We start from the raw sequence: 22,300 nt of genomic DNA, 5'->3' as shown, positions 1-22,300 counted from the left end.
TCTGAATACCATTCCAGCAGAATATTTATGCATCCCGAACAAATCATATGTTTGACATTTTCTCGCTAGCAATGTTCTGAAGTTGTCAGTCCTGCAAGGAGTCAGATATTTAGAGCAAAGAAACCATACCAGCAGAGGCAAGACTTAGACTTGTGTTACAATATCCATCTCTTGATAACAGCTAATTAGTAATGTCACTTCCTATGACCCACAGGTTCCAGCAAGATGAGCTCAGCCTGACGCCATGTGGCAGATACCTCTTTTGGACCTATTTGAAGAGAAGCTGGATCCTGGGGAGATCTGGGTGTTGCTGCTGGAACGTTTTCTGCGGAAGGCCGTAGGCTGCTCTGGGAATGTCACGTGCACAGACTCCACGGACGCTGCGAGGTTGATGGACTTGAGTGAATCTGAAGAGTCTCTTCTGCCATGTCTGAGAGAGAGCTCATCATCCGATTCCTCCTTGTCTGTGCCACTATCAACAATGTCATCTTCATCCCACAGGCCATGACACTGAGGAGACAGAAAGTGACAAGGGAAGTGACCATTTCCAGTGGGGGAGCTGGCATTCTGTCGTACAGTATTAAACCCAGTGAACCAAGGGAGAGAAGTGTACAGAAGCTGGACGATGGTCCCAGGAAAAGAGAGAGGGCTGGCAGCAAGCAGTCTGATGGATTGATAGAGAAGATCAAGAAAGCTCTGGCAGCTGGAATAAAGATGAAATAATTGCTTGGACAAAAGCGTTTTCCAGAACACGTCTTTGTGTTCAAAGCTAGCATTGGGAGTGTTGCAATGAGGTAGCCCTGAGAATTCCCCTGCACTCCAAATCCACCAGCACCCCTGTTTCCCATAGTGGTCCTATCCCTCCTACAGCCTCACAGTGAGAAGTGACCGCTGGCTCACATCAGGGAGATTCAGGAACAAAGCAAATATTCTCAAATATGAGGCAAATATCCTACTCAAATATGATGCTCTCTGCAAGAGCCTGGTGTTTACTTAATGGAAATGGAATGAGGAGCTGATGAAGAGAGGAAAAATGGCAGAACAAGAGGCGGAGAGCCTGGGGATCTCCCTGGAGCCAAAGGCTGCCTGCATGAAGCTATAGCATGTAGGACAGCCTTGCCCTGTGCATGAAGTACTCCAATGGGGTTGTCCTCTGACTGGGAGATCTGTCAGGCTTGGTCCTTCTTATGACTTATATTTAAGAGGCCAAGTGGTTGGAGATCAAGTCAGAAAATGATCAGTTCACCAAAAGACAATGTGTGTGTGTGTGTGTGTGTGTGTGTGTGTGTGTGTGTGTGTGTGTGTAAACTCCAAGCCTGTGCCCAAAAGGATCCTCGGAACTGATACACTAGTTGATAAAATACATTTAAAACACTTTATCAAAAGCTAACTTTCAAGTAACAGGAGGACATGAGTACAGAAAAATACTATGGGATAATTTGAATTTCATTAACATGGAATGGCACAATAAAGCTTTGTTTATGACAGTGTGTGAGAAGAAAGATCCCACACCACTCCTTAGCTCTGCCCTGCCGGGGGTCTTTCTGGAGTCACATGGTGAAGAGCACCCTCTACAGCAAATTGGCTGTACCAGCTGTGGTCTTTAGCCACCATGGATGGATTCACAAGAGAACCCCTATGGAAGCAGTAACACTAGGAGTAGGCACGCGGTGTAATGGGGATGAGAGGCCTTGTGATCCATTTCTGAGTGTTTCCTGAGTTTCTAGCTGAAGCAAGGTAGAGTTTGGTGTGTCGGCTAAGATCTCAGTACTTAGGAAGCTTCCACAAATGTGGAGTAATTATGATCAACCCAGGGTTGAAATACAGATCAACACCAGTTTCCCTTATGAACTATTTAGAGAAATGGGCACTACATAGATATAACTGTCATTTAAGGAGCAGATGAGCAGAGGCTACCCATGGACCCTTTAACCCCATCCTAAATCCCATTGTTCAAGCTTTCCAGGGAACCAGCACAAGGGCTGGGGCGTCACCATGAGCTGATGAACCATTAGCAACCAGTACCTTCAAGATGGAGCGATGAAAGAACAGGGCCAGGAGCTGAATGAGGTCGTAAAGCACGTAGCCCTCCTTTTCCACTCCGATGATGTTTGGGGGATGGTAAGGTTTATCCTTGTACAATTCCACATTCTTATTCCAGGGGAAGAATCCAAATTGGAAGAAATACTTGACTACAATTGCCACCTACATATGGATGACAGAAATTCAAAGGAAATTCTTTAGGAATAGGTATGTAGGAGAAGCATGGACACAGAACTAGAGGAAAATATGCATTTCAGCGTTTTGATGGGGGGGATACCTACAATTATGTGAAATACCAGTATCACTAGACCTCATAACAAAAGCAGAGTCTCATGGTCACAGATGTCATAAGTTGTAGACACAGGGAGACCATCATGTACTGTGTGTTGCTGTTTAGGCAAGTGTCATCTCATATTGAGGAAGTAGCTTTCATACTGATTTCCTTAAGTCTCACAGTTCTTATGGTTTTTTTTTTTGGCATGTGGTTCATATTCTAATGTCAACTTGGTTTCCATGTATGTCACCTTTCATGTGACAGAAGGTAGGTAGCTCAACTCCACCAAGAACATTTCTAGTTTTGAGATGAATGCTGCATAAGCAGTTCTTATCTTCCTTTTCATGCTATGGGTACCGCCCTTACTCATCCTTAGGTGAGGAAGGGGGTCTGAAAAAAAATCCCTCACAGAAAGAGGGGTAAGAAAACAGAGAGGTTTCCATCACTTATGATGGATTCATCACATCCCAAGAGATATAACAATGGGAATGTTCAAACAATGGCTATTTTTGGTAAGGCTGGATTAATATTTCAATGAGAATAATAGCTATGTCTTTGTCTTTATAACCTTTATTTTCTTTACAGGAAGAAGGTACATATTTCCAATGCTTTAAACAGTACTTGTGAGATGATTCTCTTTATATCTTGTTTTAATTGCCTGTTGAATGACTTGTAAGCCTATGGAATCTCTAGGCTCAAACTGGACGTCTAAGTCCTGTACCTTAAGACGCACGTGCAGTGCTGTTGACAGTATCCTTAGGTGCCTGGATGGAAACTCAGCCTTCTTCACAGACCTACCCATACTACTCATCACAGGAGCCTGGCACGAGGCTGCAAGGATTCCCTTGGGCTTTTTGGGACTTTACAATCATCTCTGGATTTCAAAGGACAGGCTAGAAAAACAGGTTGCTCTAGCCAAATAAGTACTCTCTAATAAGTACTTATCTGTGTCCTTTCTGTCATTTGGATTTTTTGTGTGCTTATTCGATTTTCTATTGGGATGTATGGAAAATATGTATGTTGTACTAAAGTATCTTCAAAATGATTTTTTGTGCTGTTTTGGGGCTTGAACTCAGGGCCTAGTGCTCTTTGTTAGTTCTCTTGCCCAAGGCACTCTACAACTTGAGCTACATTTCCACTTCAGGCACTTTTTGCTGGTTCACTGGAGATAAAAGTCAGATTTATCTGCCCAGGCTGGCTTTGAATCTCCATCCTCAGATCTCAGACTCTTTGAGTGGATAGGATTATGAGCATGAACATGAGCCCAATTTTCAAAGTATGTTCTCTCTCTCTCTCTCTGTCTCTCTCTCTCTTTTTGATGTCAGTCCTGGGGCTTGGGCATTGTTCATGAGCTTTTTGTGCTCTACCACTTTGAGCCACAGCTCCACTTACAGTTAGTTTGAGACAGGTTATCTTACAAGCTTTCCAGCCTTGGCTGGCTTTGAACCACAGTTCTCAGATCTCAACGGCCTGAGTTGCTAAGATTACAATCATAAGGCATCAATACCCAGTTCTCAAAGTATATTCTTGCCTTTTGTTATTGCAGTGTCTAATTGTTGAGTATTTGCTTGTGCCAGCACTCTGCCTTCGTTTACAAAAGACAGCTACTATCTCAGTGATTACTACTGTGCCGGTCACAACCAGGTATCAATACGTCCCACCATTCCACAACTGAGACACTCCAAGTCAATTATTTGATCTCACTCAAGCTGTCCCCTTGAAACAAAACAGCACTATCATTCACCACATGCTACGGGAACTATGAGGAGGTATATAAATATCAACACTAGGTAACTGCTGATGAAAACGACATGAGTCAAAGAAGGCTGGGTGGGTGACGGGCCTACCTCGATGTAGACAATAGCCATCATCCAGAACCTCCGGCTGGGTCTGGGGACAGACAGCATGGCCCAGAGGAAGATGAGAATGGGTAGCAGGAGAGTGATCACAGAGGCAGACACCATGTGGTTGAGGATGATCACAAAGTAGCACACATTTCCGAGCGGGCCACCAGAGTATTGTACATGGCATAGAACAGCAGCAAGAAGCGGGGCTGGCCCACATAGAATTTCTCTGATTCCTCCAGCTCATCATCATGGAACATCCTGTTACAGTGAACACCATCAGACTTTTGTCTCTGACTGTATTTCATTTAGCATGACCCTTCTTGTTGCATTCCCCCAGCCCCAGTCTTTGCCCTGACTTCCTAGTTCCCACTATTTTTTTTTTAGTCAATTTTATCCAGTTTGAGAATCCCTTGTTGAAATGCTTGGGACTGGAAAGTGTTCCAGATTTCAGATCTTTTTTTTTTCCCTTCTTCAAAATTTAAGAGATTTGAGTTTCATAATGAAACATTTTGGGTTGGAAACTCAAATCTAAACATCAAGTTTATGTATCCTAATTATTGTATTCGAATAGCCAGGAGGCAATTTCAAAATTATTTTACCAAATTTTGTGCATGAAAAAAGTTTCATGGGATGAGTTGATCTACTTCGTATGCTTGGCATTTAAAGTATTTTGGATTTAAGATGTCCAGATTAGGATGTCTAGATCTCTTTGTGTGCCGATACTCAGGTTTGAACTCAAGACCTCCCATTCTCCCTTGGCTTTTTCACTGAAACTTGGTGGCTACCTCTTGAGCCAAACCTCTAGGCTAGCTTTTGGCTGGTAAACTGGAAATAAGAGTCTCATGGACTTTTCTGCCTGGACAGGCTTTCAAACACAATCCTCATATCTCAATCTCCTGATGAGATTAGAAGCAAGAACCACAAGAGTCCTCTCTAGACTTCCTTAGAAACACGGCTTCAAGGCCGTGACTCAGTGACTCGTGACTGTGACTCAGTCATGTAGGTACTAAAGAATAAGAAGTCCTAGAGTTGCTAGTGAGCTCTTGATGACTGGGGCTGAGCTGGGCCATTCATGAGGTCAGAAGATACGTGTTTGTGTAAAGAGCTGGGCCTGCTGCCTGGTCTTACTTGTTGAGCAGTAGCTCGCTGGCTGTCAGCTCATGAGTGAGGGGTGGTAAGATGCTGGATTCTAGCTTGTCTGTGCGGCTGTCATCAGGGCTAACCACCATGTGGTTCTTGGCTCCAGAATCGTCCTGTGAGGCAAAGGACAGGTGCTCAAAGCTGACAGCCTTGCTGTAAGAGGGAGGGGCCTCCACATCCCCATCGTCTGTGGAGAACTGGGGCAACTCTTCATCAGGAGTGAGGCCAACCTCCTCTGCCTCGGCATCAAACTCCACCACCACCACCTCCTCCTCCTCTTCCTCCTCCTCTTCCTCTTCCTCCTGTTCCTCCTCCTCCGCCTCCTCTTCCACCTCTTCCTCCTCTTCCTCTTCCTCCTCTTCTTCCTGCTTCTCCTCCTCAGCTTCTCTGAGCTCAGGCTCTAAGCCCATGGCTTCCTCCTCCGCCTCCTCCACCTCCACTTCCTCAATGGTTTCCGTGGTCCCCTGGTGTGAGTACAGCATGGTGCACTGTGTAGGTTCACTGTTAGGAGAGAGGATGGGCACAGAGCACTCATCTTAGCGTGCATACTCCCCACGACTAGCCTGAACTCTCAAGACATGCCTCAGAACTCCCAAGAGAAAACATCAAGCAAGAGAGGAAAAGAAATACCCCATTTTCAAAAATGCATTCCATCTGCTTTGTTCCATCAGACTAATTCCTGGTCTGCAGAAACAGCACACACAGCAGCCTTTCTGATATAGAAGTGGACAGTGAGCACGGACCCCGTTCAAAACCGAAGCAAGTCACATTTCTCTCAAGATGCAAATTTCATCTATGTACAGAGGCTTATCTCTCTCTCTCTATATATATATTTTTTTTTCAAACAAAGTTCACAGCCATGAGCTTTGGGGTTTATTTCTAAATCATCATCATCTAGTCAGCATAGCCTACCCATCAGCAGATGTCTCTGAAGAAGAGAGGAGTGGAGATGCAAAGAACAAGCCATGCTAGTGCCACACATTTTTTTTTTGCCAGTCCTGGGCTTGAGCTCAGGGCCTGAGCACTGTCCTTGGACTTTCTCAAGGCTAGAGCTCTACCACTTGAGCCTCAACACCACTTCCGGCTTTTTTCTATGTATGTGGTACCGAGGAATCGAACCCGGGTCTTCATGCATGCTAGGCAAGCACTTTAACCACTAGGCCAAACTCCCGGCCCCACATTTTTTTTTTAAATTAAGATATGTTCTACTCTCAGTCCTACGTAAAGGACCCACTCAGATCGACTGGGATGAGAGGAGTGATCGCCAGCTGAGCTGACCCAGTGATTACTGACCAACAGCTCCCATGAGCTGCAGTCATTTTTCTGGAAATCTTTACCTTCTCAGTATGGCTTCCCTCTCATGGCCCGCTATACTCTGGGATGTTGTCCTTTCTCTTCCAGGCTCCTAAAGGCATCTGTGTACTATTACTTATTGGTCTCTCTTTCAGAATTTCTCTACACGCTGTGGCCACGGTATACTTTCCCCTGTCTCCTCCCTTTCCTTTCCACCCTTTTTGTCCAGCTTTCCCTATCTGCATGCAGGAAAGGTTGGAACAGAAAACAGAGAAGCCATGCGAGGCCATTCCTGACATGCCTATGTTGCTGTGTCCTTTCGTTGGAGGTGGAGGAAGCCTGAGGACTTCTCCCCACCTCCGAAGAGGACAGGATTATTTGGAGCCTGGTGGAGGGTGTATATAATTTGTTAGATTCTGAAGTATGCACTCGTGTCTACATGAAATACATGAGCAAGTAGGCCCTAGAAACATGGAGATCTTCAAATGTACAGATAAAATCTATTTTTATTGGTATGTACTCATGCCAATGAGTATGAATGAGCAGGGAAGAGCCCACATGGCATCTTGTGACAGAAGAACCAGGTCGAACCCTTAAACTTGCTCAGAGCTTTGGTCTTAAGAATGCACATCATGTAGACAGCTCCGGGAATGCAAGGCCTAACAAGAGATTCACTAGATACCTACCTCCTCTAGATATAGCTCTCTAACAAGCAGAGACATTGTCTCACTACCCCATGGATTTTCAGATTATAGGAGCAACCCTACCCAAGTTCTGACTTCCTAATGTTTGGGAGTCAAGGTAAGCAGAGTTCCTAAGGTTGGGGGGGGTATCACATGAGAGCCTGAAGGCTATGGGCTCCTTCAGAAGTCAGCAAGCTCCAACCAAACCCCCAGCCTACATCCTGCAGCATGCAGTGTTGTAGTCATCCCCACAGCTGCCAGAAACCAAAGTAAGCATCATCAAATTTGTCACCATGAGCTATCAGAGTTACATTTCTTTTAGACTGGGTTATTTTCATGTCAGGATAAGCACAATCTAGCTGGTATCCTTAAACACACTAATATATATATATATAACACATATATTATCTATCTATCTATCTATACACGTGTGTGTGTGTGTGTGTGTGTGTGTGTGTGTGTGTGTGTGTGTGTGTGTGTATGTATGTGTGTGTCCTGAAGTTTGAATTCCGGACCTGGCACTGAGCACTTTTTTTTTTTAAATCAGTGCTAGAGCTCTACCACTTGAGCTAGAGTTCCACTTCTGGCTCCTTTGGTAGTTAATTGGAGATGAGTCTCATAATCTTTCATGCTTGGGTGGGTTTTGATCCTCAGATCTCAGCCTCCTGAGAAGCTAGGATTACAGGCTGAACCATTGGCACCTACCCCTAAAATATTTTTTTTAAATGTCTTGGCTTTGTTTACAGATAATTCATTTCTAAGTAGTTACCTTTGCAGGGGACAGGATTCAATAAAAACATAAGCTATTATATGTGGATGAATATTAAATGATGAAGTTCATCATAAACTGTTAAAAATGAGAGGGGTGGGCTAAAAAAAACCAGCAACGTGGTTGGGATGATTTTGATGAAAGTATCTTACATGCATGTTTAAATATCACAACGAAGCCTCTTTGTACAATTGATTCATATTAATAAATATTTACAAAGTCTTCATTGCAAACAAAACAAGTGGCAGCCTACAATGGAGATACATTCGAAATAATATTCTCTTAAAAAGGCAGTGGTAAAACATTCTGGCTCTTTTTTGTGTGTGGTGTGTGGTGCTGGAGTTTGATCTTGGGGCTTCTAGTTGATGGGCAGTCATCCAGCCTTGTTAAGCCATGTCCTCAGGCTTTTTGTTTCAGTTTTCTGGATAGGCCTCAAGGCGTGCTCAGGCTGCCCTGGACCACATCTTCCTGTCTGTACATCCCATCTAGCTAGGATGACAGGCACATACCACCAAGGACCAGTTTAATGGTTGAGATGGAGGCTCGCTCATGACCTTTTTAGCTAGGGTTGGCCTCCGATTGTGAACCATCTCATCTTTGCCTCTTGGGTTAGTTGGGATTATAGGTGTGACTTATTTGCCTGGGTATGACTTTTAGGTTAGCTACACACATAAGACATTGGCAGATTTATTCGGAATCAACTAAAAATGGCTATGCACGACAGCTTTTCAGGGTGTGTTCTTTTGTAGAGTATGTCTCCTTGGGTTAAATCCTAAGAAAAAGTTTCTATAATTCCTGAGGTTTCGCCATATGAAGGCTGCCAATAGAACCTGTAAATCAAGTATAGGTAGCATGCTTACACATGAGTATTTACAGTCAGAATTTTAAAGAATGCCCTGATAGACAAAACTGAAGTGGGGTTAGTGTCATGGACACTGGGGGACAGTCAGCCTCAGAAGGGGCTACAGTTCTGTTTTTGTTAGTCGTGCACATGCTTCCAAGGCAAGCTAAGAAAGAAACTCAACATACATGATAAAACTTATCTCTGCAAAGACATCAAGGGGGAAGGGAACCAGATTTCAGAACAAAGCATGCACGAACGAGTTAAGCACCTTGATGCTAAACTGCCACTGTCAGCTGAAGAGGAAGACAAGTCCATGCTGAGCATTTTACGGAGGTTAGGCCGAGCACGCTCGCTTGTTTTAGGAACGGGGTCTTGTCCATCTAAGTCATCAAGGGTAGACTGCCTTGAGAACAGCATGGTGGCTTCGGTGTAGCAGCTAGCATCGCAAACAGTTATAGAAACACAGAGTTAAAAGACCACTGGTCCATCAGCTCACATATAATCAACCAACCTATACACTGCCAAGCAAATAACGCACAACACAATCAACACCACCACCAAACCTGACCACGCAGCCGCGAGGACCTGTTTAGCAGGCTAACAAAATAGAAGAAGGCTGGAATTAAAAAAAAATACATTGGCGATAATAAATTTTCAAATGACACTTTCTGGGTGGGCCAGGGAAACAGAATAATTATATGTTTCAGTCATTCTCTCAAAAGGTAGGTTTTCTATCATTATAAGATTGCAATGGAGTTGTTCTTTTGTTTTTGACCAAAAAAAATGAGATTTCTCTGGAAAGGGTAACACTAAGTTCACCGAGAACATTTATCAACCCAATTGCATAAACAAGAAAATTAATTTTGCATACAATTTGAATGAATTTCACTTTTCTTTTGAAAAAATTCACCAGAATGCTCTGGAATAATGCCACAAAACTGACTTTTCCCACCGTTTTCTGAATGATATTTGGTTAAGCCAAACAATGTACACAGAAAAGATACTGGTTTGACATATACCAAGATATCAACCAATATAAAAAGTCAGAGTACTAAAAGAAAATAATAAAGGAATCCTAGCAAAGCCAGGTTAGTGACAGGTCACTAGACCTGTCCCAGGAATGAAAGATCCGAGCCAGCTTCCACTGGAAGAATCTCTCCTGGGGAAGACACTGCTATTTTCTAGCATTATAACTTCATGGAGACCTTAGCATTGACCAATTTCTGCTGGAAAATTTGGAAGTTCTAAAGTATAAATTGAAAATGAGGCTCAGTCAGCACAAAAACTCACCTAGCTCCCAACAAAATGGACTTCTTGTATCTCCTCTTTTGTGAGTTTAAAATCAAAATACATTACAGACCAGACCAATTTTTAATGGTTACAGTTTCCTAGCATATTTGTTGACTTTCTACTTTATAATTTGGGAGATATTTTGACAGTGTTTAACTCAAAGCAACCAATAATTTCCAATATCTCCAAACTCACAAGTTTGTTCTCTCTCTCTCTCTCTCGCGCTCTCTCTCTCTCTCTCTCTCTCTCTCTCTCTCTCTCTCTCTCTCTCTCTCTCTCTCTCTCTCTCATATGCTGTACTGAGGCTTGAACTCAGGACTTGTTGCCTCTTAGCTTTTTACTCAAAGCTGGTGATGTACCATATGAATTATAGCCTCATTTCTGGCTTTTTCATAGTTAATTGGAGATAAGAGCCTCATAAACTTTCTGCCAGGGTTGGCTTTGAATCATGATCATCATATCTCAGTCTCCTGAAAGGCTTGGATTATAGGCTTGAGCTACCAGTGTGTGGCTAACTCATAGGTTTTGATCATGAGTATAGTACCTAATTAAAAATCAATCTCATGACTTTATTTTTACCAGTTTACCCCTTTTTTTTCCTCCTCACTTTTGATGTGTATTCAGTTAATCTCCTTAGACAAGGTATAAATTTTAGAGTTAAGAACCACTAGTATACGAATCATGCAGGTTTTCTTTGTGAACTATTTCAGTTTTCTTTGTTCTCTCTCTGTATATATGCGTATCAAACTATTTGTTCAAGCAAGTCCAGGTAGGGTTTTCAGAAAGCTGAAGAAATCCTTATTTTTTTTTTACAAAAATATTACACAATTTCACAATGATATGTGTCTTGCCTCTTTAACAAGGGGTTAATGCTACCATTACCATCAATGTACTAACTCATGAAAAAAAACTATTCCATTAATTTTCCTTTCCATTTAGATATCTTAGGGACAAAAACAATCCCTTTATTATAAAACAAGACAAAAATGTTAAAAACAGACATTTAAGAAAACATTATAAATCACATTAGAGACAACATACTTTCTTGAAGGAAAGATAACAATGGAATAACATAGTATGCATATATAGAATAAGATCCTTCATTGTGTAGAAGGAAATAATTTGAACTGAATATGATTTTATTTTTGCATAAATAAGGCAGAGCTACCCGAACCTTTTAAATTTGGCACCTGAAAAGCTATTGTTTGGGTTAGATTCTGTCCACCCTAGACATACACAGAAAAGCCTTGCTCAAAAACTGAGGGCAGGGCCGGGAGTTTGGCCTAGTGGTTAAAGCGCTTGCCTAGCATGCATGAAGACCCGGGTTCGATTCCTTGGTACCACATACATAGAAAAAAGCCAGAAGTGGTGCTGAGGCTCAAGTGGTAGAGCTCTAGTCTTGAGAAAGTCCAAGGACAGTGCTCAGGTCCTGAGCTCAAGCCCAGGACTGGCCAAAAAAAAAATAAAAAAAAAAAAGAATGTCTTTGGGCCGGGAGTTTGGCCTAGTGGTAGAGTGCTTGCCTAGCATGCACGAAGACCCGGGTTCAATTCCTCGGTGCCACATACATAGAAAAAAAGCCAGAAATGGTGCTGAGGCTCAAGTGGAAGAGCTCTAACCTTGAGAAAATCCAAGGACAGTGCTTAGGCCCTGAGCTCAAGCCCACGACTGGCAAAAAAAACAAAACAAAACAAAAAACAAAAAAACTGAGGGCAGTACGCATTTTTAAATATGAAGCAAATGGATGGATGGGGTGAGTAAATGGACATGAGATTAGACAGACAGATGGAGGGATGGACTGGTAAGTGAGTAAAAGGTGGGTGGGTAGATGGATGAGTGGGTAGGTGATGGAACATTTCTCAGAAGATGTGTGCCTTTATTTATGAGAGGTTTTTGTTTATAAACAGGCTCTAAAGTGGATGAATATGGACCTTGTAGTTAGTACTCAACACAATCAGAATGTTCATTGCTCTACCATCCTGAACACTATACCTGTGCGTGTATGTGTGTTCACCTGCTCATGTTCACTCTGATTGTTGTTCTGTTCTGACTACAATGCTAGGGTCCAATCCCAGGGCCTCATACATACTTAGCATGCAAGAGCTACATCCTTAGCACTGATTGCTTGGTGAGATAAAATGTAATACATGAGAGTTTAGACAGAATGTGAGTTAAATGAATCTTAAGTTTTGGCATTAAAGCAAATTAAGGAGAGAACAGAGATTTCATTGAAGTACATTGATTTATAGATATAGAGACATGTTACTAAAAAATAAATTTAAGAAGACTGCTGGGCCTCCAGGAATGGAAACAAGAGGTTTTTCCCTTGTTGTTCCTTTTTTTATTTTTTTTGGCAGTCCTGGGCTTGAGCTCTGTGCCTGAGCACTGTCCTTGGACAGTGCTAGAGCTCTACCTCTTGAGCTTCAGCACCACTTCCAGTTTTTTTTTTCCTATGTATGTGGTACCAAGGACTCGAATCCGGGTCTTCGTGCATGCTAGGCAAGCACTCCACCACTAGGCTAAATTCTCAGCCCCTGTTCCTTTTGCTTTCTTTTACTTGTCTTGTTTGTTTGTTTGTTTCTCTGTCTCTGGGAGGGTAAGCGGGGCCGGGGGGGGCACAGAAATAGACGGACAAAGGTGAACAAATAAAGCAATGATACTCACTAGACATTAGTTGAAAATGAACTAGACAACTTGTGGATGGGGGACAGGAGGGAAAAACTAGGAGAGAGAGCGAGAGAGAGTGAGGGAAAGAGTGACATTGTCCAAACAGAAATGTACTCATTTGTGTATGGTGTATTCATGTGTATATTTTCTGGAGGATGAGGGGGTAGAGAACTCAAAGGAAAAGGGGCGAAAGTGCAGCAGTGGAGTTCGCTGGATGCTGATGAAGGTGAACTATACAATTTGTGGGTAGAGATAGGAAGAAGGGACTGGGAGAGAGCAAGGTGAAATAAGACACTGCACAAAGGAAATGTACTCATTACTTGACTCATATAACTGCCATCTCTTTGAACATCACATTTATAATAACAATAAAGAGTAACTTTTTTTTCCAGACCTGGATCTTGAAGTCAGGGCCTGGGCACTGTCCCTAAGCTTCTTTTGTTCAAGGTTAGGACTCTACTACTTGAGCCACAGCACCACTTCTGGCTTTTTCTGTTTATGTGGTACTGAGGACTCAAATTCAGGACTTAATGGCCTGCTAGGCAAGCATTCTACCACTAGGCCACATTTCCAGCCTAAAGTAAAAAATTTAAAAAGTCATAGAGTGCTAGCCTTGAGGAAAAGAATTCAGGGACAGTGTCCAAGCACTGAGTTCAAGCCCCATATCCTACCCTCCCAAAAGATACTTGTTACCTGACTTATGTAACTGTAACCCCACTGAATATCATCTTTATAATAACAATAAAGAATACAAATTGGAATATATACTATTTTAAAACTTGAGTTTGTAGCCCAGACAAAAATGTGTACATATAACAGCAACAGATATATCTATAACAATTATCTTTCCATGCTAAAAAATATAAATCTATTTGCATCCATAGATAATTGTGGAGTAGAAAAAATAACAAGCTGAATCAGAGAAGCTAAAATATTGCAATTGAGTACTAGTTCAAAAACAAGTCCTTCAGGGTAAAAGGAACAATTATTTTTAAACCACTTCTCCCAGACATTTCGATTTTGATTTCCAGTTTCTATTTGGGGTTTTGGTTTTGACTGAATGGTCTCAATCCCCCTTTCCCCATTTCATCTGGAAATGGAGAAATGTCACCCTAGCCTTTAGCATCTTCCTTAGCCCTGAGATATAACTCGTGATGATAGTTCCAGTGTGCACTTTCTCATCTCAGCACGTACTAGAGGAGACAATGGAAGTGTCTCAGATTTTCCCAGGCTCACATCATGTATCTAGTGGGTTAGTCCCTTATCTATTTGTGTTTGGCTAGAATTGAGCCCAGGAACTGGCCTGGAATAGGTGATGTACAACAAAATTTATGAAAACAAAAGTAAACATACAGATATCCTCAGGGATAACATTCTGAGCTAGCAGAAGACTACGACGTGCAATTGTTTCAGTCAGCTAAGCATCCTAGGTCATACCCATTTTTCCTTCAAAGGCATTGCTCTGTAACTGCTCGGTAACTCCCTCTTGTCTTTGAAATATCTGGCTAGAGAAGCACATAGCATCTGGTAAGATGCTAAGGTACAGCTTGAGTGCTGCAGCAGAGCCTGCCTCTATCCGCATGGAGTCCAGCTGCATGGAGGTCAGTGCGTAGGTCTGCTGCAAAGTCCAGAGAAAATAGAAACAAGCTAACAGAACGAAAGCTTTTTTTGGAACCATTGTCAGCAGAAACATTTAAGGAAAGCAGTAGAAGGCAGAAAGGAGCAGGGTAGATTCTTGATGAAGCAAATGTTTTGGAGGCCTGACCCAAGAGTAATTTAGAGGTTGGGAAGGGGCTACTGTGCTTTACTTCAAGCTTGGAAATCTCACCACTGAGCCTGTGAATTGTACTCAACATCACCGCCTGCTTTTCATTAGAGGGTCTAGGGAACGAGGTTCTTTCAACACTGCAGTGTGGGAATACATCACCTGTAGGGCCAGGGGCACGAGGCACCTTTTTGACTTTCATTTTTCACCCATCCTCATCTCAGGTGTGATGCCACTGACTGCATTTACCTGGGGCCAAGAAAACCCACATTTTGGGAAGTGCAGTACCTGGAGATACTGTCATGGGAATCTAAGCTATCCATTCTGCGGGCTGCCTGTGCCTCCGAGGTGGCTCCCGGGTGCTCGTCAATGGTGTCCAGTCCTGACTCTCTGGAGAGGTTCATGATGTGGTTCTGGTAGTACATGTGGATGCTTTCCCGGGTTGGCACATTGCCCTGTGGAGAAAGGGGGGGTGTCACCATCATTCCTGGGGACCACTCTATACCAGATCAGCAATGCTCAGTACTTACACATAGCTGGCCTAAATACACCCTGTTAGGGAAGATGAGCATTAATGCCACTCAGTATCACTAGATAATTTTAAAGAGGAAGCCTTTGGTACATGGGTGATGATGTCTCGGTCATAGTGCTTTTCCAGAAGCAGGCTACTATTTCTGAATAGAATTTATAAGCTGTTCATGACTATGGTATACTTTATTGTTGCTATACTCATCTGAATTTTTCCAAAGATTAATTGAAGTTCTTTATAGGCTACAGCAAAGTCTATATATCTGTGAACTCTGAGGAGGGGAGAAGGGAGAATGAATAATCTATGTGTAGAAGGTGCTCATGACCTGTAGGCAAGTTTTGTAGCTCATTATGTCTATACAACTATTCCAAAACCAAGAAGAAAGGAGTTGAAATGTTTGGCAACAAGCTCAAATAATCATGGCCACAGTATTACCTTCTTAATCTCTCTGGTCAGCATACACCTCTCAATCCTCAGCACAGTTGATATGTCAATGTGCTCCCTTGAAATGGAGTTAAGCCAGGTGGTGAAACTATCCACAGTTGCCAGGAACAGGACCCAGGTGAACTTCAGAATATTAAATATCCTCTTGATGATGTTATCTAGGAGAAACACAGTACCACAAGTGATTTTGGTGTCATGCAGGGCTGTACATTATTTTTTTCCAGTCTTGGGACTTGATCTCAGGATCTGGGCACTGTCCTTGGGCTTTCTCAAGGCTAGCACTCTACCATTTGAGTCACAGCATCACTTCTGGCTTTTTCTGTGCATGTACTAAGGAATTGAACCCAGGGCTTTGTGCATGCTAGGTAAGCACTCTACCACTAGGCCACATCCCAGGCCATCCTCCTTTTTTCATGAAGAGTTCATTACATTGACAAAAGGCTATGTATATATAGGTATATACATATATATATATATATATTATAGGGTTGCTGTTGTTGTTGAATGCTCTAGCTTCACCCAAGTTGGGCTCGCCACAAAATTCTGCACCTGGGATTGATTTCTCCCACCAATCAAAGCTTTGGGAGTCCTGCTACAGGTGGGTTTTCATCCTATTCTGTGGCTGTGACTGGGGAATAAGGAGCTGTCACATGGTTGCACTGTTCAGAGTACATATTCCCCAAGTATTGACAAAGCAAATAAGCCACCCCCAGCATGCTAAGAAATTTATATATGAGCTCTTGACTTCTGAGGAAAGTCTGAGATGTTTCCACAGCTATAGGGACCTTATTCTTTCAAGTATTAATTTTTTAAGAAGGAAGGAAATCTTGTCACTTACAACCACATGGATGAACATGAAGGACCTTAAATGAAATAAGTTGAATGCTGATAAATAAATGCTGAATGATCTCATTCACATATGGAACCTAAGCTAGTCAAGCTCACGGGGTAGAATTGAATCCTGGGAAAGGCGGAAATGGGAAAGGAATCAAGTAGCTCAAAGAGTACACACCTGTACTTACGCAGATTGGCCGTGTGGTACATATGCATCCGTAATTAGTAATAAAAAAAAGTGCTGCAAAGTTACTAATGAGTAGACTGTATGTGCTCACACGAAAAGTTAACTCAAGCTGTGCACAGTGGCTCACGCCTGTAATCCTAGCTACTCAGGAGGCTGAGATCAGAGGATGCTAGTTCAAAGCTGGCCCTGAGCACTAAAGTCCCTGAGACTCTTATCTCCAATTAACCACTAGAAAATTGGAAGTGGGGCTGTGTCTCCAGGGTAGGGCGATAGCCTTGAGCTGAAGAGCTCAGGGACAGCGCCCAGGCCCAGAGTACAAGCCTCATGACTGACAATTGAAAAAAAAAAGTTGAGTCTGGGGTGATGGTTAGAGTTACTTGTTGGACTGTAGCAATCACTTCAGTATACATAGGGTATGGAAATAGTATGTCGCATGCTTTAAATATGGAATCAAAATGAGGGAGGGTCTTCCAGGAGCTGCATTTTAGGAAGCTGGAAGAGAGTTTCCTTTGTTAGGCAAAGAAGGGAAATGAGGTCCTAGCAGATGCCACAGAAGAACAATTCTGAGGAAGAAGCCAAGAATGCTTAAATTTCTCTCCCCACCCCTGCTGCCTTAAAATGACCTTGGCCAATGCAAGTGGTGACAACCCAAGTGTAGTTGGGCCTACAGATGCTTCACGTAGACACAAAAGGGAATGTAAATTAGGGTTAAATTCACCAGTTTGCTTTAGCAGCTTCTTAAGTTTTGAGAACTTAGATTTTTCTACTATGTATAATTACTTCTTTCAAGTGGTATTTGTTATTGGCCATAAAACATTTGATCACTTTATTCCCTTTTTCATCACTTGTTCAACAATAATTTACAGTGTGTACTACAAGACAAATGTCCCCATTTTACCAGAAGTAGCAAAAATAAACACAATGATGACATTACAGTTTTGCTTTGCTAGAGGTGATGTTAAAGCAGACTCAAGAGCTGAGGTAGCAACAAGAATTAGAAATGGGAAGGAGAGGACTTTAAAAAAAATTAACTGGGGCCTGGAGTTTGGCCTAGTGGTAGAGTGCTTGCCCAGCATGCATAAATACCCACGTTCCTTAGTACCACATACATAGGGGAAAAAAAAGCTGGAAGTGGTGCTGAGGTTCAAGTGATAGTGCTCTAGCTTTGAGAAAGTCCAAGGACAGTGTTCAGGCCCTGAGCTCAAGACCAGGACTGGCAATAAAAAAAAATAACTTTTGAGTCCCAGAGCAGCAGAGGTAGTGATGAAGAACTCAGATTCTGGATTCAAACTGCTAGAATACAAACCTCAGCTGCAAACTGCTAGAATACAAACCTCAGCTGCATTTTTCTGTGCTGTGTAGTGATTCAAGTGGTAGAGCACATGCTGCCAAGTGATTAGCCCCAAGTTCAAATCCCAGTAAAACCACAAAAAGAAAGCACGTTTCTTTATGTCTCAGTTCCTTCTTCATTAAATGTGGGTAAGAGTTTTTGTTGTTGTTGTTGTTTTATTTAGTTTTGTCAGTTGTGGGACTTGAACTCTGGGCCTGGGTGCATCCCTGAGCTCTTTGGTTCAAGGTTAGCACTCTATACTATGAGCCACAATGCCACTTCAAGTTTTCTGGTGGTTAATTGGAGATAAGAGTCTCATAGACTTTTGTTCCCAGGCTCACTTTGAACTGTGATTCTCAGGTCTCAGCCTCCTGAGTAGCTAGGATTACCAGCATGAGTCATTGATACCCGGTCAATTTTAAAGGAGTTAAACAAGTTACTATGGCAATAGAACTTGGAAAAGTGCCTGTCAAAGAAGATTGCAATTTGAAATGCTGGAAAAAGTTGTATAAAGCTTTATGTCACTAATATGATGCCTAGCTCTGCAAACATGCACATTCAATTATGTGGTAATGCAGCCTGGGAGTAATGGAAGTAAGGGTGCCTGAATTAGAAAATGGAGGCTTTGGAAGCTTAGTATTTGCCTGAGGAGTAGGAGACAATCTTGGGACAATCCTGTCTGTTAAGTACTGTGTGCAGTCGTTTTGAAGCTCAAGATGGAGAGATTTACATGTTTTCTGCCCTACTCAGCATATTCATTCATAGATTTTTTTTTGTTTTCTGTGTGTGTGTGTGTGTGTGTGTGTGTGTGTGTGTGTGTGTGTGTGTGTGTGTGTTTGGTCAATTGTGGAACTTGACCTCTGAGCCCTGGGTGCTATCCCTGAGTTCTTCAGCTCAAGGCTAGTGCTCTACCACTTGAGCCACAGCACCACTTTTGGATTTTTCTGTGTATGAAACCCAGGGCTTCATGCATGCTAGGCAAACATTCTACCCATAGGCCACACTCCCAGCCCAGATTTTGTTTTTGCGTTTATTCTTTCCATCCTGCATGGAGAAACCATCCTCCCTGGCAGAGAACTACCAGAGTGGTGTTGTGACTGCACCAAAGCTGAGCACAACAGGCTTCTACCCATCTCTATTTCTTAGGATCCGGAGCAAGTCACTCTTACGAGGTTTTGGTTCTCCTCTCAAAAGGAATGGGTTGCTCTGAAGCTTCTGGGGCATTTAGATTCTCCCTAGTCCTATTCATCAGACATTCACTTTCTTCTTTCTGCATTTACTCTATCATTTATAGTATATGTTAGCTAGAAGAGAGAATAGTGAATGCTACTAACATAAAGAAATGATTAATTTGTCAGGTTATAGATGTGTTAATTACTCTGATATCGTCATCACACTTTTATAAATATGTATCTAAATATCACACTGTGCCACATAAATAGATATGGTTATTGTGATCAATGAGAAAAGCAAACTTAAAAAGATTATGCAAAGAAAAGGAAACAGAAAAGTTAATAGCCAGTGTGTGTGTGTGTGTGTGTGTGTGTGTGTGTGTGTGTGTGTGTCTTAATTCTACTGCTTTCTGTGAGGCATAGCACTTGTTTCTGAAACGCCTTTTATAAGTACTTACAGGAAAAGTTTTATAAACAGACAGCATTTTTACTCAGTGGTGCAGAGGTCAGCTCTGCTCTCAGAATCACTGCTCAGTCTTAAGAGAGATGAGTTGCTGGAGCTCGCTGATTATTTTGCTTCAGTCCAGAAACTCGGGGATTTACTCCAGGTAGGGCAGCCTTCCATTCTCTGCCATCTGGCCAAGAATCAGCTTCAAATTTCTTTATCTTTGCCTTTACTTTCTTACCTGGTCCATCAGATTTCTTCTTGACTGGTTCATCTTCACGATCTTCCCATTCCACTGGGCCTGTCAAGTGAGTTCAACAAAGATGAAATCGCTATGATATACAAACCCTTAGCCTAATTTTGATTATGTTCTAAAAAACTATGTGCCAGTGATTGTTTATAGAGATTCCCTTCTTGAGCACTTGTTTGTTAAACATGCCATTTGAAATATGATGTAAAAATCAATGTTAATAAATTCTTTAATAAAGAAGATGAAATTGATTCCTTTTACACCAGTACAATGCTGGTACTACTGTTATTGTTAATCTTGGTAAGCTTCTCTGCCCCTCTCTGCCATTTTTAATATTTTTCTCTTAGTAATTCTCTCCTCTGGTCATCACCTTGAGATTTCAGGAAGGACACCAACAATTCGTAAACATCTTGGGACAATAGCAGAAGCTGTCTCTCAGACAACTGAAGCCTTCTTATTGTGACCGGACACTACCCAACATCCTGGGAAACAAACCAACCATTAACCTGAGCACACCTTTGGCCAGGATCATTTAATCACATGTCTGGCCCCATCTTCCCTAACATGCATACAAATACCCCAGGGGCAATTTCAGTGTCACTTGGCTTCCTTAGCCTTCCTTTTTCTTTTTCTTTTCTTTTTTTTTTTGCCAGTCCTGGGCTTGAGCTCAGGAACTGAGCACTGTCCTTGGACTTTCTCAAGGCTAGAGCTCTACCACTTGAGCCTCAGCACCACTTCCGGCTTTTTTCTATGTATGTGGTACAGAGGAATTGAACCCGGGTCTTTGTGCATGCTCGGCAAGCACTCTACCACTAGGCCAAACTCCCCACCCCAACCTTCTTTTTCTGTAAACCATCAAACTCCTCTCTGTAATCCGAGTGTAGAGACAGGAATAGATGGTCCAGTCCACTTTGACTGGAAATTCTGAACTGGGGCTTTTCGCTCAAAACTCCATTTTCAAACATTTTTAAAAAGCAGTGATGTCTTTGGAATACAGAGGTACAGGAAATGCATTTTTCTTGACCTAACACATGTAGGGATATACGTAGACTTCCCACGTTTGAGAACGTGCTCTGTTAGAAGTGTATGTTCTTAACTTTTGCTATACTTTTAACACACATGCATGCACATACATGAACATGTATGTGCGCTACATACACACATATACACAAAACAAAGGATATCTACTCTCACTCGTTCAATGTGGATAAAAAAACTAGACATAATCTTTTTGTTCACAAAAAAAGATTGTCTAGATACAATCTTTTTGAAATAATGGAAATAATTATTCATGTATATATTATGGAGCCTTTTGAACTATTAAAATGACATAGTTTCACAGTCAGAACATTGTTTTGATGTATTGTTCGTGAAAATTCAGTAATTTGTGCAGTATCAACTCATTTTTGAAAAACTAATAAAGAAAGTATATGCATGTGGGGAAGTGAGGATTTGTGGGCATAGAGGCCGGGCCCCAAGGCATGGGTTGGGGCGGATTGTGCCCTGCTTTATTACCACTTGTGTACTACTTTCAAGTGTGCATCAACTTTATCTTTTCAAACAAATGAAGTACCTTAAAATGAATGCTGCCAGATGATATCAGGGAGAAGAAAGGTTAAAAGAAAGAAGGGTTTGGGGTTGAAGAAATTTTTACTTTTCACCTTTTCTCTTTCACTACTTTTTAATTGCATAAGGAATGAATGATCACACTCCCTTTGTAAAGCATAAAGCTAGAGGAGATGAGGCTAAGGCTCCCTCACTCACAAGGGTTATGTTATCCATAAAACAAGTGCAGAATTCTTTGTGATATTTCTCTTGCATTTAGACACTGTTTTCTGCACCCATGAAAGTGCAAAGTATGGTCTGTGGTTTTTTTTGTTTGTTTGTTTCATGAATCATTGCATTAGGTAAATGCCATTTCCAGAGTGATATTTTTCACTTAAAAATATGTCAAGAAACTACTGAACAGTGTTCTGTAATTCATTGGTAACACAATATACACATTTTTCTTCTTTCTAGAGACACATGAAGAACATTTCCAAATTGCTGTTTTTAACAAATAATATTTGATAGATATGATTTTTCCCAATGGATAGTCTTAAATATGTGATTCACAGATACAAATTTTGCTGAAGTCAAGGCACATATCTGAGAATGGGACTGATTCATTCTCCATAATGCTCACTAGGTTCTTCCATATAAACTCCTTCCTAACACTTCTCCACGTGTGAGCACATATCATCAACTCCCGAACCGTGACACATGAAATGCTCAGGCTCTTGCAAATCCAGTAGGTAAGCAACAATGTTCAAAACAACATAAACAACACTGAAAGTCACTACGTGACGTTTCGTTTGTTTCTTGTATTACTATTGAAGCTGATCACCTTTGTAACACCTTTGTTTACAGGTCTGTGAATTATTTTGTATGTATTCCTTTACTGGGTTAATAAAATCAACATCTGTTGATTGTAGGCATTCTTAACATATCCTGAAG

The 22,300-nt window shown here is 41.8% G+C and overlaps 1 protein-coding gene across 1 annotated transcript in view; it reads right to left on the bottom strand.

The window, feature by feature from the left end:
- Positions 1–22,300, bottom strand: part of LOC150039894 (piezo-type mechanosensitive ion channel component 2-like) — a 172,189-nt gene that overhangs the window by 14,906 nt on the left and 134,983 nt on the right. Inside the window, 9 exon segments of the mRNA XM_090327524.1 lie at positions 258–510; positions 2,026–2,205; positions 4,165–4,310; positions 4,313–4,422; positions 5,293–5,537; positions 5,637–5,805; positions 14,902–15,068; positions 15,578–15,744; positions 19,796–19,855. Coding sequence (XP_090183650.1) covers positions 258–510; positions 2,026–2,205; positions 4,165–4,310; positions 4,313–4,422; positions 5,293–5,537; positions 5,637–5,805; positions 14,902–15,068; positions 15,578–15,744; positions 19,796–19,855 — 1,497 coding nt within the window.

This window comes from Megascapheus bottae, unplaced genomic scaffold (assembly GCF_031878675.1).
Source record: "Megascapheus bottae isolate mThoBot1 unplaced genomic scaffold, mThoBot2.hap1 HAP1_SCAFFOLD_208, whole genome shotgun sequence".
Lineage (NCBI taxonomy): Eukaryota > Metazoa > Chordata > Mammalia > Rodentia > Geomyidae > Megascapheus > Megascapheus bottae.
The sequence above is the reverse complement of the archived record's forward strand: the minus strand, read 5'-3'. Positions and strand labels throughout refer to the sequence as shown.